General features: G+C 48.2%; 1 protein-coding gene across 8 annotated transcripts in view; it reads left to right on the top strand.

The window, feature by feature from the left end:
- Nucleotides 1-20772, top strand: part of SEPTIN6 (septin 6) — a 72544-nt gene extending 51772 nt beyond the window's left edge. For 2 of the 8 annotated variants that reach the window (XM_082610841.1, XM_082610842.1), the window contains exons 7-11: nucleotides 1808-1904; nucleotides 4791-4959; nucleotides 7805-7937; nucleotides 10414-10604; nucleotides 11031-11729. In XM_082610841.1, the coding sequence (XP_082466967.1) occupies nucleotides 1808-1904; nucleotides 4791-4959; nucleotides 7805-7937; nucleotides 10414-10604; nucleotides 11031-11145 (705 nt within the window). In that variant the 3' untranslated portion in view covers nucleotides 11146-11729. The other 6 variants (XM_082610848.1, XM_082610847.1, XM_082610846.1 and 3 more) reach the window with 6 other exon arrangements.
- Nucleotides 20773-23609: the final 2837 nt, after the last annotated feature.

Raw genomic sequence — 23609 nt, 5'->3', positions numbered from 1 at the left:
CTGAAGAACATTCTTGGGGTGCAGAGTTAGAGGAGAATGGAAAGGAAGGATTGGCTGTGAGATCAGATTTCAACTGCCTCTTACAATCTGGCCTTGCATGGCCAGTTCACCCCCGGGGTTTAGAGTGCTCCCCTCATCTGCTGCTCGAACCCCCAAAAAGGGAGTGGTAGACCAGCAGGGGTGGGCTTTGAAGTCAGAGAGACCTGGATTCCACCCCTAGCTCTGCCTCTTACTACGGTGTGGCTGCTGGCAAGTCATTTAGCCCTTCTGGACTTCAGTTTCCTCTTCTGTAAAATGGGGATAATAAGAATACTTACCTCCAAGTGTTGTAAAGATTCAATGAGATAATGCAACGTAGGGCACCTGGTACGTGGGAAACAGAGCTGCTGCTAATATCAGGTCCATAGCTCCCAATCCCGTTAGTACGATTGCTACTACCTACTCTGTGGAGCCTGCTTTGACTTCCCACGGAATTAGCTTCTCCTTCCTCTGAGTTCCTCCAGCCCTCAAGCCTCTGTTCATAGTCTGGACCTTTACTGTATTATCACTGTTTGGTGCATCTTTCCCCTACCACACTGTGTACTCGCCAGGGGCAGGCTCTGAGCTATTTTGGCGTTGTATTCTTCTTAATGCCTGGCACATAGTAGGAGCTCAGTAAATACTTGTAGACTGGATGAGTGAGCAAGTGGGTCAGAATATCTGAGATCGAAGCCTGTTTCTCCAAGCACGCTAAGAAAGCTTGTTCCAGTGGACTTTTTCCTTCTCTGTGTTTTAGCCCTTTTGGCTAAAACTCCACCCAGCATCACCTGGTTTGTAAACAGTATTTATTCAGTGCTTCCATTTGGCCGGTGGTGACTCAGACTTATAACCTGGCCGGCTCCCTGTGGAATGGGGTGCAGTGCCGGTGTCCCAGGTCCCACGCTACCAGATGGAGGTGGCTGTCTCTTCTCCGGGCCTTGCACCTCATTACCCCCCTCCCCTGCAAGCATTTGTACTTTTCTTTCCTCTGCTATTCCTGTGGTCGTGCCACTGCCATTCAAGGAGTATTTATTAAGCACCTATTGTGTGCAGGGCACCAGACCATACACTTGAGCCCTTGGGCATATTCTCTCTTATGTGATTTTGGGTATGTAGTTCAGTCTTCCCCAACCAGAGTGCAAGCTCCCCGAGGGTGAGAGAGTGTGTCTTCTACTCCTTTGGTTTCCCTTACAGCCCCTGACACAGAACCCCGCACAGGGATGGGCACGTGGATAAATACTTGGGGACTTGACTTCTAGGCTCAAGAGTTCAATGCGAGCTCTTGCTCTAGGGAAGGATGAGAACCAGGAGCGTCCATCTCAGTCAGCAGTGTGGTCTCTGTTTGTGCCTATTCTCGGTGCTGTCACGCTCCGGGAAGGGGGGGCAGTGATCCCAGCCCCTTGGTTCTCCTTTAGTCTCTCTCCACACACAGCCCCCTTCATCCCACTCACCTGCGCTCCAAAGGCTCTTCCCCTTGGCAACTGTGAAGGCTGACTAGCTGGCTAATCTGTGTATCTGCTTATTATTCTGCTTATTTACTGTCGTTGTTCCCTGCTCACTCGGCCATGTCCTTGTTACCTTCGATTGTGAATTTCTGAACAGCAGAAGCTTGGACTAGGCCTATTCTCCCTACACAGCTCGGGAGCTTAAGAAAGGTCTCTTGATAACGGCGACAGTGAGGGACACTGCAGCTGGAGCGCCGAGGCCCCGGCGATGACCAGCAGCTGAACTGGGGGTCGCTCAGTGCCTTTCCCCGGAGTTCAGAGCTTTTGTCTGCCTCCTGTTCCAGGCCCACCTGCCGTTTGCTGTCATTGGCAGCACAGAAGAACTGAAGATAGGGGACAGGATGATGAAGGCACGGCAGTATCCCTGGGGCACGGTGCAGGGTGAGTGAATCTCCAGGAGAGGGGCTGTGCTCAGGGATCCCCTTCTGTCTGTCTCTTTGCTTGTCCTCAGCCCCTGTGTGACCAGTCCCTAACTTGTCCCCAGTCTCTACTCATTCAGCTTGGGCCTCAAACATCCATAGGTGTTGCCAGCAGGCAAACTCTGGCTCCATACCTGGATTCTCTGCGGTGAGCAGGCTCTCTTTGTCTGTAATGGAGAAAGCATTCTTAAAACAAAAATAAATGTACTTGGAGTAAGGTAGGAAGGAGTGTGTAAGAAAGCATGTGTACTCGCCTGAGTGTACCAGGAGACAGAGAACAATGTCCACAGCGGCATTGTTCATAATAGCAAATAATTAGAAACAAGCCAGATAGATAGCCATTAAAAATAGATTGGGAGAATTGTGGAATGTTCAAATAATGCAATATTATTCAGCAACGAAAATGGATGGACTTTAGTTAAATCTACAGCAATGCATCTCAGAAACATAATGTTGAGCTAAGTAAATCATAGAAGAAGACAGGCTGTATGATTCCACTTATATGGATTCCAAAAGTAGATAAAACTAAACTTTAGGAATTCATGCATAAGTGGTAAAACTATAAAGAAAAACAAAGGAAGGATAAATCCCCAACTCAGGCTAGTGGTTAAGTCTGTTGCAGGGAAGGAGAGGCATGAGATCAGGGACTCAAAGGGACTTCTAGGGCACTGGTAATGTTTCACCTGGGCCGTGGATACATCAGTGTTCTTTTTTTTTTTTTTAAACCTTTAAATTGTACATTTCAAGCACTCTTTTGTATTATGATTATTTTGCAAATTAAAAACAGACATATTGCCTATGGGCTCAGGAAATTTCCTTTTGTGGTCTGCCTGACACATATTAAGTAAGTTACCTTTGGTACTAGTCAGTTCAGTGGATAAGGCCCAGGACATTGCCATGGGTGTACGAGGTGTCTGGTCCTCCGAGTCTCCAGCCATATGCTGGGTGGCAGACGGCAGGGGCACCATGTGTGAGAGGGTGGCTGGTTTACTGTAAACTCATTCCGGCCACTGAGCAAACAACCAGAAACTGGTGGGAAGTTGTCCACATCACATCAAAGGCTGGCAGGCTCTGGGGCACGCCAGACACCCTCCGGCGATAGCTGGCTTTTCCGTGGGTAAGGACAATGCTGGTCATCAGAACCATGCTAGGTTTTGGTCTTCTCTACCATTTGGGGCTGGGGATGCCCCTCCCAGAACATTTGCAAATGCTTTCTGGACCAACAGTCCCACCCTGGGAGTGAATTTTCGAGTCTGAGAGACAGGAACCTGAGGTGAAATGAGGAGAAGCTAGCAGACGTGGTCCCAATGACATACTCCGATTCAGACCACCCCACACCCAACCAACAAAGGGGCTTTTCCAAGTGTTTCTTGTAAGTCGGAGTTCGTGGTTCTGTTTGAGTGAGAGAAGCCATGCATTGTCTGGGCCTTGCAGGGCCTTGGAGTCACTCCTTGTGACTGGCCATCAGGGGCCACTCTCCAGGGATGGAAGAGGAGATTGTCCTGAGGAGTTGCCTGACTTACGCTGATACGTTCTATGACAGTGAGGGGCTTTCTCCCAGACGCAATATGTCTTAGGCAAAGGGGTTATGTGAGCTGATTTGGGCTTTGGAAAGATTGCTCTGATGACCGCAATGCAATCTGCTGCAACCCTGCCCCACCCTGTCATCCCCGTCTCCTTCCCTGTCCCCACGACCTTCTGCCAGATCCGTGACACAGAATCTGGGGTGACTGTGCCTGTTCATCATCTCAGATGCTACTGTCCCAACGTGGTCAGGCCACATCTCCCCATTCCAGCAAGGTGGAGCCATGCCCGGAGACACGTGCCAGAGCACTGCTCATGACCCGAAGACCCTTTGCTGGGATCGGGTCCACACCTCTGTCCTTCTTGGCCACTGCCCCAAACGCAGACCTTTGCCACACTCTTTTGAGGAGGGGGCTTGTTCACTCAGGCTGGAAAGTGGGGCCCGCTCTGTCCTGGTCATCATTGCTGCCATCAGGCCATTATCCACCCTCTAAAAACACCTCCTTTGAAGCTTCTACCATCCAGATGGGCCACACCTGTGGTCCACATCCCTCCTTGTCACTGTCATCTATTGATGTCCTAGTTCTTCCCCTTTATTCTTTGGACTTTGGCACCTGGTCATAGCCTTTGTCTCTCCTTTAGAGGAGCTGGATTGCAATCCTAACCCTGCGACTTCTAGTTGTGTAACCTTGCCTAACCTCATTGAGATCTTGCAAGGATGAGTCCCTTATCTGCCTGATTAATTCCTAGCCTGCCTTCAAGAGTCATCTTAGGGGGGTCTGTCATCTCTTTGTTGAAGCCTTCACTTGCCCTGGAGTTCTCAGGCCCCCGGGCTTTTCTGGGCTTTTGTTGCACCTTGGCTATATACCTCCATGTTGGTAATTTTTGCATTGTATTATGTTCTTCCACTAAACTGGAAGCTCCTATGGGCAAGACTCCATGTTTTTGAATTTCCAGTGCCTCACACAATCCTGGGAACAGAAATTCTGCAAGTATTTATCAGATGGATGGTTGAATGTGCATTTGCCATCGTCCTAAAGTGGTGCAGAGTGAACGTTTCTGTGAATGTCTGATGGGTGAATTTGGGTTGAGGTGCTAATGAATGTCTTCTTAGATATTTTTATGGTATTGCAGTTTTCCATGACTGTCATTCTTGTAACTTTTCCTTTGCCTTTTTAGTAGAAAAGCCAATTAGGAGGCAAAATTGCGAGCTCTATATACACAGATTGAAAGGCGATGTCACTGTTAGACATTTCCTGTCTCGTTTTGTCCATTTCCGCTTCTTGTGACCTTCCTTTCCAATACCCCAACCGCTGCTATGCAGTTGAAAATGAAGCCCACTGCGACTTTGTGAAGCTGCGGGAGATGCTGATCCGGATCAACATGGAGGACCTCCGGGAGCAGACCCACAGCCGGCACTATGAGCTGTACCGCCGCTGTAAGCTGGAGGAGATGGGCTTTAAGGACACCGACCCCGACAGCAAACCCTTCAGGTACCTCTCCCACCAGCCCGGCCCAGCTCAGCTCAGCGCACACGATGGGGGCGGGGGCGGCGGTGGGGAAGCCTTGCCCTGGAGAATTCACAGGGGAGGTGAGACACGGGTGCCCAGACCTGGAGCCACAGGGCTAAGTCGCTCGCCACTTCCACTTGCCCGTCCCTTCTCTGCCTCGGCACACCTGCCAGGGGAGCTGTGGCAGGACGGGCTTGGTAAGCATTACTGTCCTGCTTATAAGGGTGGGGGCAGGGAGGAGGCCAGGGGATGGGCAAGGCCGATTGTCTTGCCGCCACAAGCATTCACACGGCAGCTGCGAGCCCTGAGCCCAGGCCTTGTTCCTCCACGTGGCAGTTTGTGTCTGGTCACTGCCCTACTTTCTACATCAGGCTCTTTCTGCTCTGTCGGGTTGCCAGTCTGTTCCTTAGCCCCCTCCCCGTTATCAAAACCAGATGGGACCAGGCAGCACTCGTCGCACAAGTGTTGATGAACTTCCGGCTCTTTATTCGCTGTCCTTAGTGTTTGTGTTCAAGGGCAAGTTTTGTTTTGACCACAGGATGTTAATAATCATTGACATTTCAAATCAGAATCTAAGATGCTTTCAGAGAAGAGGAATGTTTTTGAAAACATTGCTTCAAATGCTTTCAAATAACTATGCTGATGGGAGCTGTATGTTTTAAGTGTTTGATCTGGACGCATGATGTGTGACGTAAGCCCCACATTGTAAATTACCATGTGGTGTCCTTTATTGGAACTCAGGTCCCCTTTCAGGAACTGTCAGGCCTCGATAAGCAAGTAAGGGGGATGCTTGTGGGGTAAGATGGCCTTCAAATGGCCTCTGAGATCCCACAGTACCTGTTCACAGCAGAAAGCCAACCTGGGGGCAGGGCATAGCCATTCCTTTGGGGATGCCTGGTTTTGGAGGGGCCAGTGAACACCCCTTTCATGGACAGGGGCTGCCGGAGCCCCTGGAGTTAGAGGAAAACATGCTGGTCTCTCTGGTGGGCGTTGCCTTTGCTTTCTCCCTCCTTCCCTTCCGACAGCTTTAATCTGCACCTGCGGGGGAAGAGGTGTCGTCTAGTCCCCTCCCCTCCTAGGTCGGCTCCATCCTGACTACCTCTGTTTCCCACGTCTTTGCCCTCTGCACGTTTTCTCTGCTGGCTCCTTTCCATGTTGCAGGCAGACATTCTCATCCTAAAGAAACTCTCCCTCACCCTGCTCCTCGTCACCAGCCTCCGCCCTGTCAAGGAGTTCGGCTCTGATGGGAAGGAGAAAGAATTGTTCTGTATTTACTGGCTTCTGCCTCCACTGCACCACTGAAAGCAGACGCCTCTCTCCAAGGCCAGCAGTCACATACTCACTGCCAGTTCCACTGTGGCCTCTGAGTCCCATCTTGTTTTAATCTCAACATAGCATTTGATACTCGTCCCCTCTGCCTCCTTTCCGAAATTCTCTCTGCCGTTGGCTTTTCTAGCACTGGTCCGGCTGGTTTCAGTCCTCTCTCGCGCTACTACTCCTTCAGAGCCTCATTGGCAGGTTCATTTTGTTCAGCTTCCTCCTTTCCTTGTTCTTTCTGATGGCCTCTGCTCCTTTCACTCTCTGTGTCCTTTGCAGCTGGTTCTTTCTACTCTCACAGCCCTAATTACCACCTAGAAATAGATTACTCCCAAGCTAACATCTTACTTTTGAGCTCCAAACCCAGTGATCCCACTGCTTACTGGATATTTTCACTTGGCTGTCCCATAGAGGATGTACCTGAAACTCAAGCTGTCTCAGATTTAATTCATCTCCTTAAATGTACTCCTTCTCCAGTGTTCCGTGTCATAGTACATGGCACCACCATCCATCTGGTTGCCCAAGTCGAAAAACCAGAATCATCTTTGACTCCTCCCAAGTCCTGGGAGTTCTGCTTCCCTCGCTTGTCTCCCATTCCCACATTCCTTCCCAGCCCTTGACGTTAAGATCCTGTCATTTCTTACTTGGATTGTTAGAAAGTCCGTCCTTCACACAATGCCCAGAGTGGTCTTTCCCATTTTCAAGATGGATCAAGTCAGCCCTGCTTAAAACATCTAAGTCTTAACGTGGCATCCAATGCCTGCTCTCTTCTGCCACACTCAGGAGCCTCGTCTCCCACTACTCCAGCCAGGTGTGCCATTCCTTCTCCACATGTGCCCTTCCACAGGCTGCCCTCTTCGGAGCACACATCCTCTTCCTCTTCACCAGGCTAACTCCTATTTCTTTAAAACTAAGTCCAGGCCGGGGGCAGGGAGACTTAACCCAGGCATCTCCCACTAGACTGTGAGTTCCTTGGCAGGCACAGTGGCTGTTGACTCTAGATATTGAGTGACTAGCATAGTATCACTTATTTCTGTGTCCAGCACATGGTGGAGTCTCATCAAGTGTTTGTTGAAATCGTTCAAATCATTCATCAATGGGATCAGTTTCAGAGCCAGGACCTGGCAGCATAGTGCAGGTGGAAGGACCTAGATTATGAGATGAAACCCAGCTTCCGGTCTCAGCTCTGCCTCTAACTAGCTGTGTGATCTTGAGCGAGTCACCTCACTTCTCTGGGCCTCTTTCTTTATCTGTAAATCAGGGTATAGAAGCAGATGTTCTAAGTCACTATCTCTCAGGTTCACCAGGGTGGCCCCATAACCCCGCAGCACCCTGTGACCCTGCTGTCACGTGCCAATCCAGGTGCCCACAGCTTTGTGCTTCTGCTTTTGCATGTCCCACAGAATTGAGGAAGAGAGGGTGGGAGAACCCAGGGAGGATCACTGGGGCCAGTTTTCAGTGAACAGGAGCCATTCCAAAGGCAGGGGAATTAACCTGACCGTGTTCGCAGTTTACAGGAGACGTATGAGGCCAAAAGGAATGAGTTCCTAGGGGAGCTCCAGAAAAAAGAAGAGGAGATGAGACAGATGTTCGTCCAGAGAGTCAAAGAGAAAGAAGCTGAACTTAAAGAGGCAGAAAAAGAGGTAAATGTGAGCCTGCGTGCCAGGTGGGAAGGAAAAGGAGGCTGAACTTGGGCAAGACAGGGCTTTCTGCCCCAAGAGAGCAGCTGGGGGAGTCTTGCAGCCTCTGGGCAGGAATGGGGCACAGCATCTGTCGCCGTGCCTTGGCGGGCACAGAGGAGGCTGTGAGATCTGTGTCTTCTCCATCCCTCACTCCCCAAGGCCGGGATGTTTTCTCATTCTCCGTTACTTAGTTCACTAGAGCCGCACTGTCCCATATGGTAGCTGCTAGCCCATGTAACCATTTAAATTTAAATGAATTGAAATTTAAGTACAGTTTAAAATTCAGTTTATAAGTTGCATTAGCCACATTTCAAATGCTCAACCCTCATGCCACAGAAAGTTCTATTGGGCAGCGCCACTCAAGAGTCAAGACCTGACCTAGCCCCTCGAGGTCAGGGGCGGGCTGATATTCCCCCCCCCCCTTTCTGGGAGTTCGGAGCCCAGTAGGGACAGTTGATCACTTTCTTCGCAGTCCTGCTCCATCCTGCTTGTCCCGAGGGCCATGAGGAAAGATGGTCCCAGGGAGTCCTAGGTACCTTGCTGAATCCTAAACCAGTGACAGCTGCAGCATTTCCCCATCCACTTGAATATTCTATTCCATTTCATGCTAGCGTTAAGGAAACATTTGTGCGGCTCTAGCAAGTTTTTAAACTAAGGCTTGATGGTCTATCTGGAGTCTTCATTACTTAAGCCGTGACTAATAGAGTAGAGTGCATTTAGCCCTCTAACCATTGCCTTGCCACCAAGGTCCCACTACCGGCTCCCCTACTGCTGCCAGATTAATTGGCCTCAGCCACAGTTTTGGTCATGTCAGCAACTGCTTCAGCTCATAAAGAAAGGAAGCACTTAATTACTTCCCAAGTCTCTTCCTCTTTTAATCTGTGGTCCGGTGTTATTGCCAAAGCCCATGGCAAGAGAATTGACTTCATTTCAGTTTCACTTTTCAAGAGAAAAATATAACCCAGTACTTTTAGGAAGACAGGTGAGGGGATCTCAGCGATAAAGAAAATGAATGAAAGGCCAGTGAACAAAAGCCAGGTGAAAGCAACTAATCAGCAGAGCTTCCACCACCAGCCTACCCCAAGTGACTAGCAAAAGCTGGTTTACACAGCAGGTCTGTCATCCACCACCCCTTACTCAGTGACAGTCCCAGATACCTGTAGGACACCTGACCTCCTTCACGGTGTACTGTGAGTGCTGCGGAACCCTGAACCCTCTATTCCCTCCTGAATCCTCAAAAGAAAGTGAAATGATGCTTGGGCTGCTCTTACTATTCAGGGTAGTTTATCACATTCTAGTTTGTTACCACCTACACCCCTAGCTCTCTGATCCACTTATCACAGTGGCATGCCAGAATATTCTTGCTCTTCTCCTTTGGGTCTCTGGCTCTCTTCAGGGCTAGTTAAGCCTCCCCTTGATCAAAGCTGAGGTTTCCGCACTCATCCCATTTTCTAAAATTCTTTTTATCTCCTTCCATGTCCAAGAACAAGTCTTTTCTTTGACCAGCTTCGGCACTGCTGAAATTTTCTCTGCAACTCCCCATGATCTCCCTGATGGGAGGGAATAAGAAAAGGCAGGGGCCCCTTTCATATTGAGAGAGATGTCCTTATATAATCATCTAAAGAGTGAGTCGAAGGACTTCCCTGGTGGCGCAGTGGTTAAGAATCTGCCTGCCGATGCAGGGCAGGGGACACAGGTTCAGTCCCTGGTCCGGGAAGATCCCACATGCCACAGAGTAACTAAGCCTGTGTGCCACAACTACTGAGCCTGTGCTCTACAGCCTGCGAGCCACAACTACTGAGCCCACGCACCTAGAGCCCGTGCTCCGCAGCAAGAGAAGCCACCGCAATGAGAAGCAACTAGAGAAAGCCTGCACGCAGCAAGGAAGACCCAATGCACCCATAAATAAATAGATAGATAGATAGATAGATAGATAGATAGATAGAATGAGTTGACCTTGGGCAAATTCCTTAACTTCTCATACCTTCTATTTCCTTATAAAATGCAGACAATAACAGAATCTACCTCATAGGGTGGTTGTGATGATTAAATGAGTTAATACATATAAAGTGCTTATAAAAGTCAGTGCCTGGCCTATAATAAGCACTCAATAAACGTTCTATATTATCACTGATGTTATTTTTATCCATATGTAGTAACTATGGGGACTCTTTTAAATAAAATGCTTGATTAAGCAGAATGCACGGTTCCCTGACCATATTCCGCAGCAGAAACACAGAGGTAAAATGGCAGAAGGGAACTATCCAGAACATGGTGCCCTTTGGTGCCATCATAGCTGTCCCTGGCAGAAATGTCTCGTCAGGTCCCAGGGTCCTGAGGGTCGCAAGCCTGCCCGTCCCCACCCCACCCCACCCCGGGGCTCAGCTGGGATCTGCTCACAGGGGGTCTCCCCAAACTCCCTGTGCTTCCCTGCCAGCTGCATGAGAAGTTTGACCGTCTGAAGAAACTACACCAGGACGAGAAGAAGAAGCTGGAGGATAAGAAGAAATCCCTGGACGATGAAGTGAATGCTTTCAAACAGAGAAAGACTGCAGCCGAGCTGCTCCAGTCCCAGGGCTCCCAGGCTGGAGGCTCACAGACTCTGAAAAGAGACAAAGAGAAGAAGAAGTAAGTAGTGGGCTGCTCTGGAGCGAGGGCCTCTCTCCCCTCCTGCTCATCCCCTCAGGGCGGTGACCGAGGCCAGCTGTGGGCTGATCTCGGTGTCCCCACTGGACCTTCGGATTCCCTGAGTTTGGGGAGCTGAGAGTAGGGGAGGACGGTGTGTGGCCCCAGAGGCCCAGCCCCTCTGCTTGGCCTGCTTGGGAAAACCCTGCAAACTCAAGGTAGGAGGAGAGGGAGGGAAAGGGGGAGGAAAAGCAAAAGGAATGTGAGACAGGAGAAAGAAGGGAGGAAACAACGAGAAGCTGCAAAGTTACGGGAAAGAGATGAACAGAAAGAAGCGCAGAGAGAGGGTAGCAGGAGCCTCTGGGCACCCTCTTTCCCCCGGGAGGTTGGAGCCGATCCAGCTCACAGGCCTCTGCTCGCTTGTCCTAGGTCTAAGGTGGTTCACCTCTCCATGCCTGGAGTCCCCCTCGCCCCCACCTCAGTTCTCACGGCTGCGGCCAACAGAGTTCAAGTGCTGCTGCTGAAGGCTGCAACCTGGTCCTGATTTCTCACCCCTTCCCGTCCTTCCTTCTTGGCTTCTTGGTTGTTCCCAGCCTGGTGTACCGGGGACTTGGTGGGGAACCCTCAGATGCTAGTATTCTCCGCGGGCACCACCCTCCACCCCGGGGATGACTGTGCAATCCATCTGTCTCCCCTGGCGTTTGGTGAGGCAGGATAGCATGAGCTCTTGGTTACCATGTGGGTCAGTATCCCTGACCCAGGCCCAGGCCTTGCTTGCTGAAGTTATCCATCCCTTATCCCAGAACCAGAGAAGAGAAAAGCATTTCCGACGGGACCTGTACAACACCAGGAAAACATCCGGGGGTCCCTTGCGCTCTAGTTGTTTGTGCAGTGTGACTGGAGGAGCCCTCATTTGCAGTGTCAAGCAGTGTCCTTACTAAAGCGGCCCGAGGATCTGAAACATGTCCCTGGTCATTGCCTTCTGTTCTTAGCCACTTGTTGCTGGACTCAACTATTGGATATTTGCCAGAAGGCGGAAACATCCTTTCCTCTGTGCCTGGCTTATCACTTCAGGATAAAACAGTATAACATTTCACCAACAATAAAATATAACAGTAAAATATCTTATATTTAAAGGCACTCAGTTTTGCCGTCTGAATATTCTTTTTTCAAAAGTGTAATTTGGGTATTTTCACCAATTAGTCCAGAGATTTTTTGTTACTGAATCACACTCTATGTCAAAGTCACAGACTAACTTTTTGTGGTATTACCTGATAGATGAAGTTCAAGTAGCCCGAAAAAAGCCTCTTTGGACGCACTGTATATTAACTGACTTGTGTTAGTTGCACCCGCAGGAATGGATTCCTATTTTTAAGATCAGAAAAGTCTAAATTTGTCTTCCGGCTCTAACCTGCTGCCTTCATAGTCCTGTGGTGTTTGTTAACTCAGTCCCTGGGGCAGTTTCACAGCCTGCTGGCAGGAATTAGGAGATTCATTTGTTGGGACCCCACTGGCACTCAACTAAAAATACTCTCTATTGAGCTGTTCAGTGGAAGTTCCTCCCAGACCGGGCTTTCTCCTCGTTGCCCTCAATTAACTGACTGCCACCCCACCCCCAGGCAGAGGACCCCATATAGGGAGACATGTCTCTCCAGTCTCCAGGAATATTTGGAGTTGGTGATGGCACCCTTTTCCAATTTTGAGATGAGTGAAAACCTCACGGGCACGAGGCATCTCCTATTAACAAGAGAGCCTGACAAAACAGCCTGTCCTCTTCCATATTTCCAGATATATAAGTGGCCCCAGGTGTGGGCTTTTTATGTAATTCCCTGAACATGTTGGCTAGCCTCTGGAAGACCCATCATTAGACCTGTGTCACTCTTGTCCCGTGGTGATGATGGGGGAGCGGGGGGTGAGGGCGGAAGTAGGGGTAGAAGCATTTCTTCTTGAGAGATGGTGATTGGATCTAATAGAGTCACATACTGAGAACTTCCTTTGGCTGCCCTTAAAGAGGTTAAGAAAGAGTACCGGTGTTTCGGGGGTCCCTACCAGCACACCCTCCCTTCTTCCCCTCCCCACTCCTCATAATCTCCTTTGACCTCTAACTCTTCATTGTTTGTGTCAACATAATATTATGTTTGATTCATAATATTTGATTTCTCCCCAAGCTCACTCCATCTTCATCAGCTTTTACTGTTTTACAGTTAACTCTGCTGTTTGCTGCATGCTGCATGAGACCCAGGGCCCCGGTAAGCTTTATTAACTCTAAATAGAACTGGCAGTGGCTTCTAGAACACATCTCCCCAAATCCCACCCCCTGCCCAACACACATACCTAATATCAAAGAAGCTGCTTCACTGTTCTAGCTGGTATTCTCTTGTGACTTATAATATGAAGAAATAGGCTGGTGTGATTTCAAGTATACATGTGGGAATGTTTGCCTTCCTGATTAAAAGTGGGGTGTTAGAACAGCTAGGTAGCATAGGTAGATCCTGTGACCAATATTTGAAGTTTCAATTTTGGCCCTTTTTTTTCTAAAGGCGCCTTCATCATTACTTTCAAAATTAACTAAACTGCTGTGATGAGGGGAACTGTTGAGTTCACAAGCCCTGTCCTGCAACGTCACGGTCAGCCTTGGCGCCCAGGTTTGGGAATGTTCTGAGCCAACGGAAACTTGCTTCTCTGTTTCCCTCTGGTGGCTGTTTCTTACCTGAGGGGTTCAAGTTCTCTAATTTCGTTTGGCCCCCAAAACTATAATAAAAGTGGAAGAAAATGAAGGTTCTCAGATATTATAGAATATTTAATTCTACAAGTACCAGCTTCATGAACACCTTTGATAAGTAGGTAAGCAGATAACCGTTGGTAAGATGGATTCCTCAGGGCTAGGTGTTGTGTCTGCAGGAGTGAATAAAGCAGCCTCTGGCATCACATAGTTTATACGTTGGTTATAGCGATGATTAAGCTTCTATCTTTTTAACTAGACTCAGGTAGTGAGTGGGGAGGAACATAAATATTTTAACTCTAACATAATTAGTCTTATTACCATTGTTAAACTTTACCATAGAAACTTTCAAACAGGAACAAAAGAAGAGAGAGGACAGTACAATGCAGCCCCATGTACCCAAAACACAGCCCCCAAACAACTGTCAACATATGCCAATCCTGTCTTATCTACTGCTCCAAACCGGCTGGATTACTGCAAAGCAAAACCCATATCATTTCATTTGTAAATACTTCAGCACGTATCTCTAAGAGCTCATGACTCTTAAAAAAGTAAACAAATAACGACAACGCCACCATTATCACACCCCCAAAATTAACAGTTCATTCACATAAAATTTCTAGTAGGTGTTCAGAATACCCCGGTTGTCTCAAATGCCTTTTACATTTGGTTTGTTTGGATCGGGAACTATAAAATATTGAGAAGACTTCTCCCCACTCACCCATGGAATTTATGATTTAAATGGAGAGCCTGCTGTTAGTCACCAAACTAATTGCTGTGGCTACTGCACTTGGGACTTTGGGCAGCTGGCAAAACATCCTACTTTCAAGCAAATCCCGAAGAGGAAGTCCATAGAGGCTTCTGAAACATAAGGCCCATGAAATTGGGCCAAAGGAAACAACCCGAAAAGAACAATGAAATGATTTATTGTCTGGCTTAAAGGCAAGCCTTGGAGCCCTGTTAGTTGACTTGAATGAAACAGCAGGTTTCCACCTAGGAAGACTCACAATTCCGAGAGCGTCTGTCCATGGCTGCAGTCCCAGTGCCCAGCACAGAGGCTGACACTCAGTTCATGTGTATTTTCTTTGCCCCCCACCCCCATTTTCAATGAGGACAACAGGAAAGTTGCATCCTGTTCAGTTAGATTTCACTTAATGAAACCCAAATTAACGCTCTTTGACACAATTTGCTTCAACTTTCCCTGAGTAAATCATTGGTAATGGCCATTACTAAAATGAATCCTGGCAAAACTATAATTAAAGCCATACTTTACAAGTGAGAGGCAATTGGCAAACAGTGGGAACAGCCAACCCCGACCCGGAGTAGGTTGGCTTTTTCTGCCATGCTTACCAGCAGCACAAAAGCAGCCAAGGAGGCCTTGGCTCCCTGGGGTCTGAAAGCAGCAAAGGCAACCCGTCCATTCCCCAAAGCCCTCATTTCAGGTGTGGATCACAAAGGCCACCCCTCATTAACTAGAGTGCAGGCCGAGTGAGGCTTACTGTTCCTTGCTGGGTTTGTTTTTTGTTTTTTTTTTTTTTTTTTTTTTGCGGTATGTGGGCCTCTCACTGTTGTGGCCTCTCCCATTGCGGAGCACAGGCTCCGGACGCGCAGGCTCAGCGGCCATGGCTCACGGGCCCAGCCGCTCCGCAGCATGTGGGATCTTCCCGGACTGGGGCACGAACCCGTGTCCCCTGCATTGGCAGGCGGACTCTCAACCACTGCGCCACCAGGGAAGCCCCCTTGCTGGTTTTGAAATGGCTTGAGGCAGCTGGCAGCTGCCTGCAATTGCAAGAGAAATCCTCCCTCTGTGACCGGCACACAGTTGCAGGTGCTGTGTCTCAGTGGTTGCTGGCCCCTTGACCCTTGGTTGGGGGTGCCCAGTGCATGGACGGTACACACATAACAAAATATTTCAGCCTTCCCATGCAGCCCAGGACATAGGCCGTTGCAGTGTTCTATAGGTTTCCCTTCCCCTAGGAAGTAGACAAAGAAGAAGAATAGAGCTGAGCATTTGTATTACATTTTCATACTATTCAAAGTGTTTTTCCGTATGGTACCTCATTTTCACATTACAACAGTCCCGTGAGGTAGAGGAGGAAGGGCTGATCTTCAGTTGACAAGATGAACAAATGGAGGAGTGGGGAATTTAAGAGACTTGCCAAGGCTCACATAGCGAGGAACAAGAATGCAAAACTCCTGGTTCCTGGTATAAACTGCCATTCACATGAGTGTGTGTGTGTGTGAGTGAGTGTGTGTGTAGGTGTGGATGTATTCACGCTGAGGAAGTGACTGTACAAACATACTCAGAATATGCTTTTAACTGTCCCTCCCCAATATCTTTATTTAATGAGATAAATGTGTTCAGGTAAAAAATAACCAGGGGCTTAGATCCACAGGCAAGGAGTTCTCAGGGACACTGTGGCGCGAAGGAAAGAGTCTTGGTCAAGCAGCCGAGGGATTCGGGCTCTGCGCCTCTTGGTTGTGACTCTTTCTCTGTGACCTCAGGCAAGTCAGTTGGCCTCAGCGTGTTTCTCAGCCTCATATGTCAAACTTGCGTCACAAGGATGAAGTTTAAATGGGAGAAAGTTCAAAGTGCAGTGTGAACACAAACCAATAATGGATTTCCATAGTTCAGGTTTTCAGGTGACTGTGGTCGGACCCTAGTGCAGAGCCCAGTTACTGCCCCCAGACACTTCTCGAACAGATCTTGCCCCAGGGGTACCAGGTAGTGGACTGGGACTCTCCGAAGGTGAAACCTCTACCTCCACTGCTTTCCCTATGGGGCGAGGCACTCAGTGGCTGAGAGCCTGGCGCGCTGTGCTGTGGCCTGAGGCCACCTGGAGATTTGCTAAAGGTATTCCTCTACAAGGTATCTGGGTCGGGGGCACTAGTCAGGACCTAGTAATTAAGAAGAGAGAAGTATTCTTGTGGCTGTTGATAATTGTTTTGCTAGCTAATGCCACTGTGGTCGCCACTCAGGTGTGTGGGTGAATGAGAGAGAAAGCATGTTCCCAGAAGCCAGTGCAGTGAGGCCTTAAGACCATCTAACACAGCTATATTCTAATTTATCCAGTAGTCATCATGACATTTTCTTCTAACCTTTTTTTTTGACATTAATCCATCCATTCATTAACCCAACTTCTGTTTTCATTTTCAGTTTAGGCTTCCTGTAGACGCCCTTTTCCTGCGCAACAGAGCTGTGCTTCCCTGTCTCTAATTCCCCCTTAACACGTCTGGGGGCACAGAACCCATGCCCTCCCCCTCTCTTCCTGCCAAGGTTTATAGAAGCCCGAGAGTCTGAGGACGGCGTCTGGCCTCTGGTCAAGAAGCCATCAGTCACGTGGTTTAAAGATGCATCCTGCATCCCAGTGCCCCTCCCAGCTCCCCCAGCCGGCCACTCCCCACTCCATCTTTGCCAGACTGTAACATGTTCAGGGGTCCCACCTGCTCTTCTATACCACCAGCTTCCCTGTTCCAACTCTGGCTGCTGCTGCTTCCCCTGAGGTATTTGCATCCACCATGGCTGGGTGAGCACCAGTCAGCACGGCTTTCCCCATTAGTCCGCAGTCACTTGGCTTCCCCAACCATCCCTCAGCCCCCAACAGAAGAGCCGCAGCCTCTTCTCAGAGAGTTCCAGAAGGAGAATCATTTGGTGCCTTTTCCTTCTGGCCTGTCAGCCCAGCCCTTTCCAGTTTTGATTCACTCAAGCTGTGTTAAAAATCTGGAATGAGTTTACTTACAGCCAGCCCTTCCCAGACAGCACGACTGCTGAAGCAAGTAGCATAAATTTCCCCTCTCTGTTATTCTGAGTACCCCACAGATGCAGAACGCAGAATAAATCTGAATATTAGTACCAACCTAGTGTCTTATGGAATTGTTATGAGGTGTCTCAGCATCTCCTCTGTAATTTCCCTTAGGACGCCACACCATCCCAATAAGGCAGGGGCAGTAGCAGGTATAATCATCCCCTGTCACAAACTGCTAAACTGAGTGGTCAAAGAATCAGTGTTTTCAGTTTCGCTCTGATGAATCTTCCAGTCTATTTGGTGAATGTGATGATGAGTTTCAATCTGTATTTTGCGCGTGCCCCACAATAAGAAGAGGTGAGACTATCAGTTGGAGAGGAGAAAAGAGGCGTTGTGCCTTGGAAGGTCCCTAAGTTTGTCTCCAGTCTAAGGATTTGGTATTTTAAAATTCTTCCAGCCCTGATTTGTATGATGGGGCCCATCCGATAGTGGCTTTGGGAGCCCCTTTGAAGTTGAGAGCCCTCCATTGTCAGGGCCATGAGGCACAGTGACCTTTGGTGTTTGGCCAGTGAGAGAGTGAGAGCTGGAGTGACCTGGCAACGACCTGTGGCTAACACGCCGTTTCTCTGCCCTTCCTTTGCAGTAATCCATGGCTGTGTACTGAATAGTATTCCCCGCTACAGCTGGACTGGACTCCATTTAGCCTTTTAAGCCAAGGTTCCCATTGTAACTGACAGCTTTCCTTTGGAGCGCCAGGCAGCTGGGTCCCCTGCCCCTGCCATGTACTTCCACTTCAAGCCCCACCTCTTCTTTTGATTTCTGCCTCACAGTCCCACTGGCACTGACCATGACCTTCTTCTTTTTTATTTTTGAGGGGTTTTTTTTTTTGGTCACTTTCTTTCAAAACACACAAACAAGGCTATGTGAAATTTTCAGGCCTTTTTGAAGTATTGAGAATGGGAAGGGGGGGGTTCTCTCTTCAATAATAGATGACAGGAAGCAAAAAGCAGAAAAAATGAAAAGCAAACAAATGCACACACTATCTTTTCTTGTTGGCAAAGCAAGAGTGCAGTTTTGATATGTATTGTTTGGTGAGTCACTGATTGGTGAGTGGCCAGAAGCAAGTATGAAGGTGGTGCTGCGAAAGCATAAGCTAGTTTCTTGAGAAAATCCAAGTCACACAGTGGAACATTTTAGGAGACCCTGTGCTCAGAGATTTAAAAAACAAAAAAGCTTGGGTACTCAGGGCAATGCTAAGCTAGGGCTGTCCGGTCTCCTTGGGAAAGGCTGCTTATTTGCAGCTTTGATGTTTCAGTGACCAGTTTCACGGCTGCTTCCCAAGAATCCCAAATTTAAACAACGACTCGGTCTCCATCCGCTGTAAGCTGTAATTATTTGCATTACAAATAGGAGGCTCCCTCATTTGCATTTGTTTACAGATTAACTACTTGAGGCTTGAGGAGCTCTGAAAACTTTAAAAGGTATTAGAGCCACCCAGCCTTTGAGAGACCTTCAGAGACTAGGCAGGAATTTTGTATGAAGGGAGACATTTTGGTCCAGAAGACAGATAGGACCCACTTTCTTGTAAGAGGAAATTGAGGCCCCGAGAAATGAAGGGACTTGCCAGACGCCCAGTCCTGTTTCATGGCAGAAGCCAGGCTAAATTCAGTGTCTCCTGAGTCCCGAGCCATTTTACAAATGGACTCAATGTGTTCATGTATGAACAAAAGACAAGTCATTTGATGTTCCGGAGAAAATTAATAGTTAGTATTAGAGGGCCTTTGAGGTTTTTATCCCGTAGGAAAATATTCGAGGATGGGGTGGGTAGGGACAGGCAAAGCAGAAGACTCTAGGCCAGCTCCTGAACTGAGCACTTCTGCTGACGATAAGAGTCACAGGCACCTGTTAGCTGCTCAGCTTTCCTGGGAGTCTGGAATGGGGCGTGCGGATGCGGATGTTTAACAGGTGCCCTAGATGATCCTTGTCATCAAGGAAGTTTGGTAAAAATCTACGCTGTGAGTGAACATGAGACCTTTAGAAAGTCAACCAAGGCTATTAAAAGAATTAAAATGCTTATTTTATTGGGTAGTTTGTCTCACTGTAGACAGAAAGGTTTTCTTCCTTCTTCAGTGAAAAGACTTTTTAAGTGGTACAGTTATTACTATTTAAAAAAAAATACCCTAAGTACTCTGTTTACTTCTGGTGAAACAAAACCAGTCGTTAGAAATGGTCTGTGTCCGGCTCCATGCCCACCCCAACTGAGACTGGAATAGAATGGTTTTCTTGAAAAATCCCCGCGTGTACACCCACACACCCCTCATGTCTCTTAAGCCAAGAAGTTTGCTTTTCCTAGCTGCCGTACAGATCACTTTTTTTTGTTTGTGTTTTTTGTTTTAATTATTTGGCATTCACATGTGGCTGTTAATATGTGCTCTCTCTCTCTCTCTCTCTCTCTCTTTTTAATTAAAACAAGAAGCTTTTAACTGGTGTGTGGTGTTCTTAAAACCTTCTCAGCAGATCTCCCGGTGGTGATGGTCCATCAGTGACCCCATTTCTCACCTGTCTTCTCCAAGTATACTCTGTGCTACCTCACGCTGCCCACTTCCCTCACCCTGTCTTTGAATATCCTTTTTCTTTAGCTAATTTCATGTTTTCTTTCTTTCTCTCTCCCTCTCCAGCTTTTTTTAATCTTGTCTTCAGCAGCTGCACTAAGTCTAAAGGAGAAGACTGCCATTATAGAAGAGTTAGGGTTCCATATTGTCTCAAATCAGAAACCAATTCCCTCGTCCTCCAAAGTGCGTGTGCATACACACACACACACACACACACACACCCCACACAAGTGTTCATTGTGTCCCTGTGTCCAGGCAAGACGCTCTCTCTCGACTTACATGGTATTTTAAATGGAAGTGTCTTGTCCTAACCTAACAAGGCAGGAAAAGAACCATCCGAGCTGGAGAATGGACCAAATGTAACCTCAGAGAGACAACTGCAGGACGACTCACCCAAGTGTAAGTGACTGAGGCAGGAGACCTCAGCTGTGGGTGTGGAAGTACTGTTCACAAGTTTTCGTTTGAGTTTTCTGTTTTTCTTTTTAAACACCAATTCTCCGGTTCAATGGGTTGACTATCTACGGCCACTATTAAACATTTCTGAATATGGACGAGAAAGTCAAGCAACATTCTTATCTTCAGCATTCACAGACCTTCTGCAGACCCCCCAGCAAGTGGGGGAAGTGGATCTACTAACTCTCAGGTGGAGAAGGGAGAGTCAGGGGAGTTTAAGCTTAGTGAGAGCAAAATGACTCCATTCAACCTTCCAAGGCCATTTGGGGTTTTGAGAGAAGTTTCTGCTCAACTTGGGATCTGGAGGGAGAGCTTTGATGTTGATAAATCTGCCTTGAATTCATTGGTTTAACTTGCATCAAAATACCATGTGAGTGTGCTCATTCCCATATATCCCTACAACCATTGCCATTCCACTGTCCTGTGTCTCTTGAGAGAGCCTCTTTGCATGTTTTCCAGAGTCTGTTTTTCCTTTCTTCTTTGTTCTTTTTGCTCAGAGATGTGACCAGTCATTGGCCCTCTGGGGCTTTCATTCGCCAGGAGAAACATCCCGAAACCAGCACTGTTTAGCTTGATACCTTTCTAATGTCCATGTCAATTTTCAATAAAATTCAAAGAAATGCTCAATGGCTGTGTGATCATTAGGTGATGGGCCCACCGCGGTTTGCCTTAGGAGGAGTGGGTGGCTTCCTTTCAAAGGGGGTGACTGAGGGGCTCAGGGAGGCACCATCAGCCAGTTTGCAACCTTCCTGGGTAGGCTGCTGGGCCTACTCCCCCCACCTGGGCTTGAAATTTCCATGGGGTGAGGTGGAGGTGAGCAGGAAGTCCTTTACTTTTCCTTCATTAGCATGGACTTAACTGATCCGTTGAGCTCATTATCTTCCAGGATAATAAATAGATGGAGAAAGTGGAGTGCCAGACCCTACAGAATAAGATTCGGGTGAGTTTTAATTCCAGAAGGAAAAGAACTCTGCGCTGCATGTCTTCTCTTATTTAATACTGTGATGTGAGCATCCCTAAAATTCATGGATATGACTTGAAAAGACTTCTATAGATAGGGTCTACTAGGGAGGGAATCCTCCTTGTCCCTGCGAGCATTAAAGCAGGGAAGAGGGAGAGTGGTCAGTTTTCATAATTCTGGTCGCCGTCGAGGTGGGGTTTCCTTTCCTCAGCTTCATTTCCCGAATGGCCAGATGCTGGAGACCGGAGAGTGGTCGATACCCTCTTCGAACCGAGGCCCGGAGGCCTCTGAGGGGGTACCAGGGGAAACGACACTGGCCTGCGTCTGCGCAGCTCGCACACTAGGGGGCAGCGGAGCGGGAACAACACTTGCCTGTGACGTCACCGAGCCCCGGCAGGCACTGAGGTGTGGAAAAATACCGGCTCTGGAGCCAGACAGACTTGCCAGCTGTGTATGCTCTCGGGCAAGTTGTGGTCAAAACTTCCCTGTAAAAGAAGAATATCAGTAACTCCCTTGCAGGGTGATTGCGAAGGTTCCATGAGCTAATAATGTAAATTAAAGATCTGGGTGTTCACTAAACGGAATCCCTGTTAAGGATGGAGTCTCCCCTTTACTAGAAGTATCTTAGGTTCTTCCAATCCACGGTTTCTCAACCTCAGCACTATAGTCTTTTGAGGCCAGATAATTCTTTGCTGTGGAGGCTGTCCTGTACACTGTAGCATCGCTACCCACTAGATGTCAGTAGCACACTATACCATCCCATCCCCAGCTGTGACAACCAAAACTGTCTCTAGATAATGTTAAATGTTCCCTGGAGGGCAAAATCGCCCCAAACTGAGAACCATTGCTCTAGGGCAGGGGCCAACAAACTTTTTCTGTAAAGGGCCAGCTGGTAACTATCTTAGGCTTTGCAGGCCGCGTGGCCTCTGCAACTATTCAACTGCTAACTATACAACAAAACCAGCCATTGATAATATGTAAAAGGATGAACGTGACTGTGTGCCAATAAAAGTTCATTTGCGGACACTGAAATTTGAATTTCACGTGTGGGGGGCTTCCCTGGTGGCGCAGTGGTTGAGAGGCCGCCTGCCGATGCAGGGGACACGGGTTCGTGCCCCGGTCCAGGAAGATCCCACATGCCGTGGAGTGGCTGGGCCCGTGAGCCATGGCCGCTGAGCCTGCGCGTCCGGAGCCTGTGCTCCGCAACGGGAGAGGCCACAGCAGTGAGAGGCCTGCGTACAGCAAAAAAAAAAAAAAAAAAAAAAAAAAAATTATAAATGAATTTCACGTGTGGGTGTCATTTTCACATGTTCTGAATTATTATTATTTTGATTTTTTCCAACCATTTAAAACGTAAAGACCACTCTGAGCATGAGGGTCATAGAAATGCAGGCAGATGGATGGGATTTGGCCTGTGGGCCACGGTTTGCTGACCCCACCTCTAATGCATTTTGGTGCTTGTTGATGCCTCATCGAGCCTAAAGGTGTTAGAAGTGACTGGCTGGGGACTTCCTTGGTGGCGCAGTGGTTAAGACTCCACCTGCCAATGCAGGGGATACAGGTTGGAGCCGTGGTCTGGGAAGATCCCAGATGCCGCGGAGCAACTAAGCCCGTGTGCCACAACTACTGAGCCTGCACTTCAGAGCCCGTGCTCTAGAGCCCGCGAGCCACAGCTACTGAGTCCTCATGCCACAACTATTGAAGCCCACGCGCTTAGAGCCCGTACTTCGCGACAAGAGAAGCCACCACAATAAGAAGCCTGCGCACCGCAATGAAGAGTAGCCCCCCGCTCGCTGCAACTAGAGAAAGCCCGTGCACAGCAACGAAAACCCAACGCAGCCAAAAATAAATAAAATAAATGTATTTTTAAAAAAGTGACTGGCTGGTCAAAAGAAATCAGAAATGAAGACAAATGGCTGATGTTTTAATGCAAGTTAGTGGGGAAATGGGTTTGATTAACTAAAATTTGCATATAGTTTTGCTAGAGCATAGATGGGGGCAAGGGTCTGCTGGGGCTCTGAGAGCCAGTTGCTGGGGCCCTGCTGAGCAGTGAGAAGGCCAACTCCTTCTAGGGACAGAACCAGGCCGCTAATACCCTCAAAAAGGCTGAGCAAACTGGGCTCCAGTTGTAAGCACTGACGTTAAGCAGTGTCCTTTTGTATTCAAAATGCCCCCCCTCGGGGAGATTCATCCCTTTGCTAAAAGGACAGTTTTCTTGCAAGGCCATTCTTTTAAAATGAGGGCACCTCTTGAAAGACTTCTGCATTAGAACAGTTAATACCTCATGTTGGCTTTGCCACCTGGACCTACTACCTTCCATCAATGTCCAGCCAGGTCCCGTACTATCTCTTAGCCTGTTTGGCTTGGACTTTAGAAAGTCCCTGCCCTCAGCTCAATACCTATACAAATTATATGTATATTTGTTATGTATAGGATTGGGGACAAACGACTTATCTTGGTTTTAGGCTCAATGAAATTATTTTTTCTTAATCAAATGATAAGTGTGTATTGGAC

This window comes from Mesoplodon mirus (genome assembly GCF_964341445.2).
Source record: "Mesoplodon mirus genome assembly, chromosome: X".
Taxonomy (NCBI): Eukaryota; Metazoa; Chordata; class Mammalia; order Artiodactyla; family Ziphiidae; genus Mesoplodon; species Mesoplodon mirus.
Note: the sequence above shows the minus strand (reverse complement) of the source record. Positions and strands in the feature narration are given on the sequence as shown.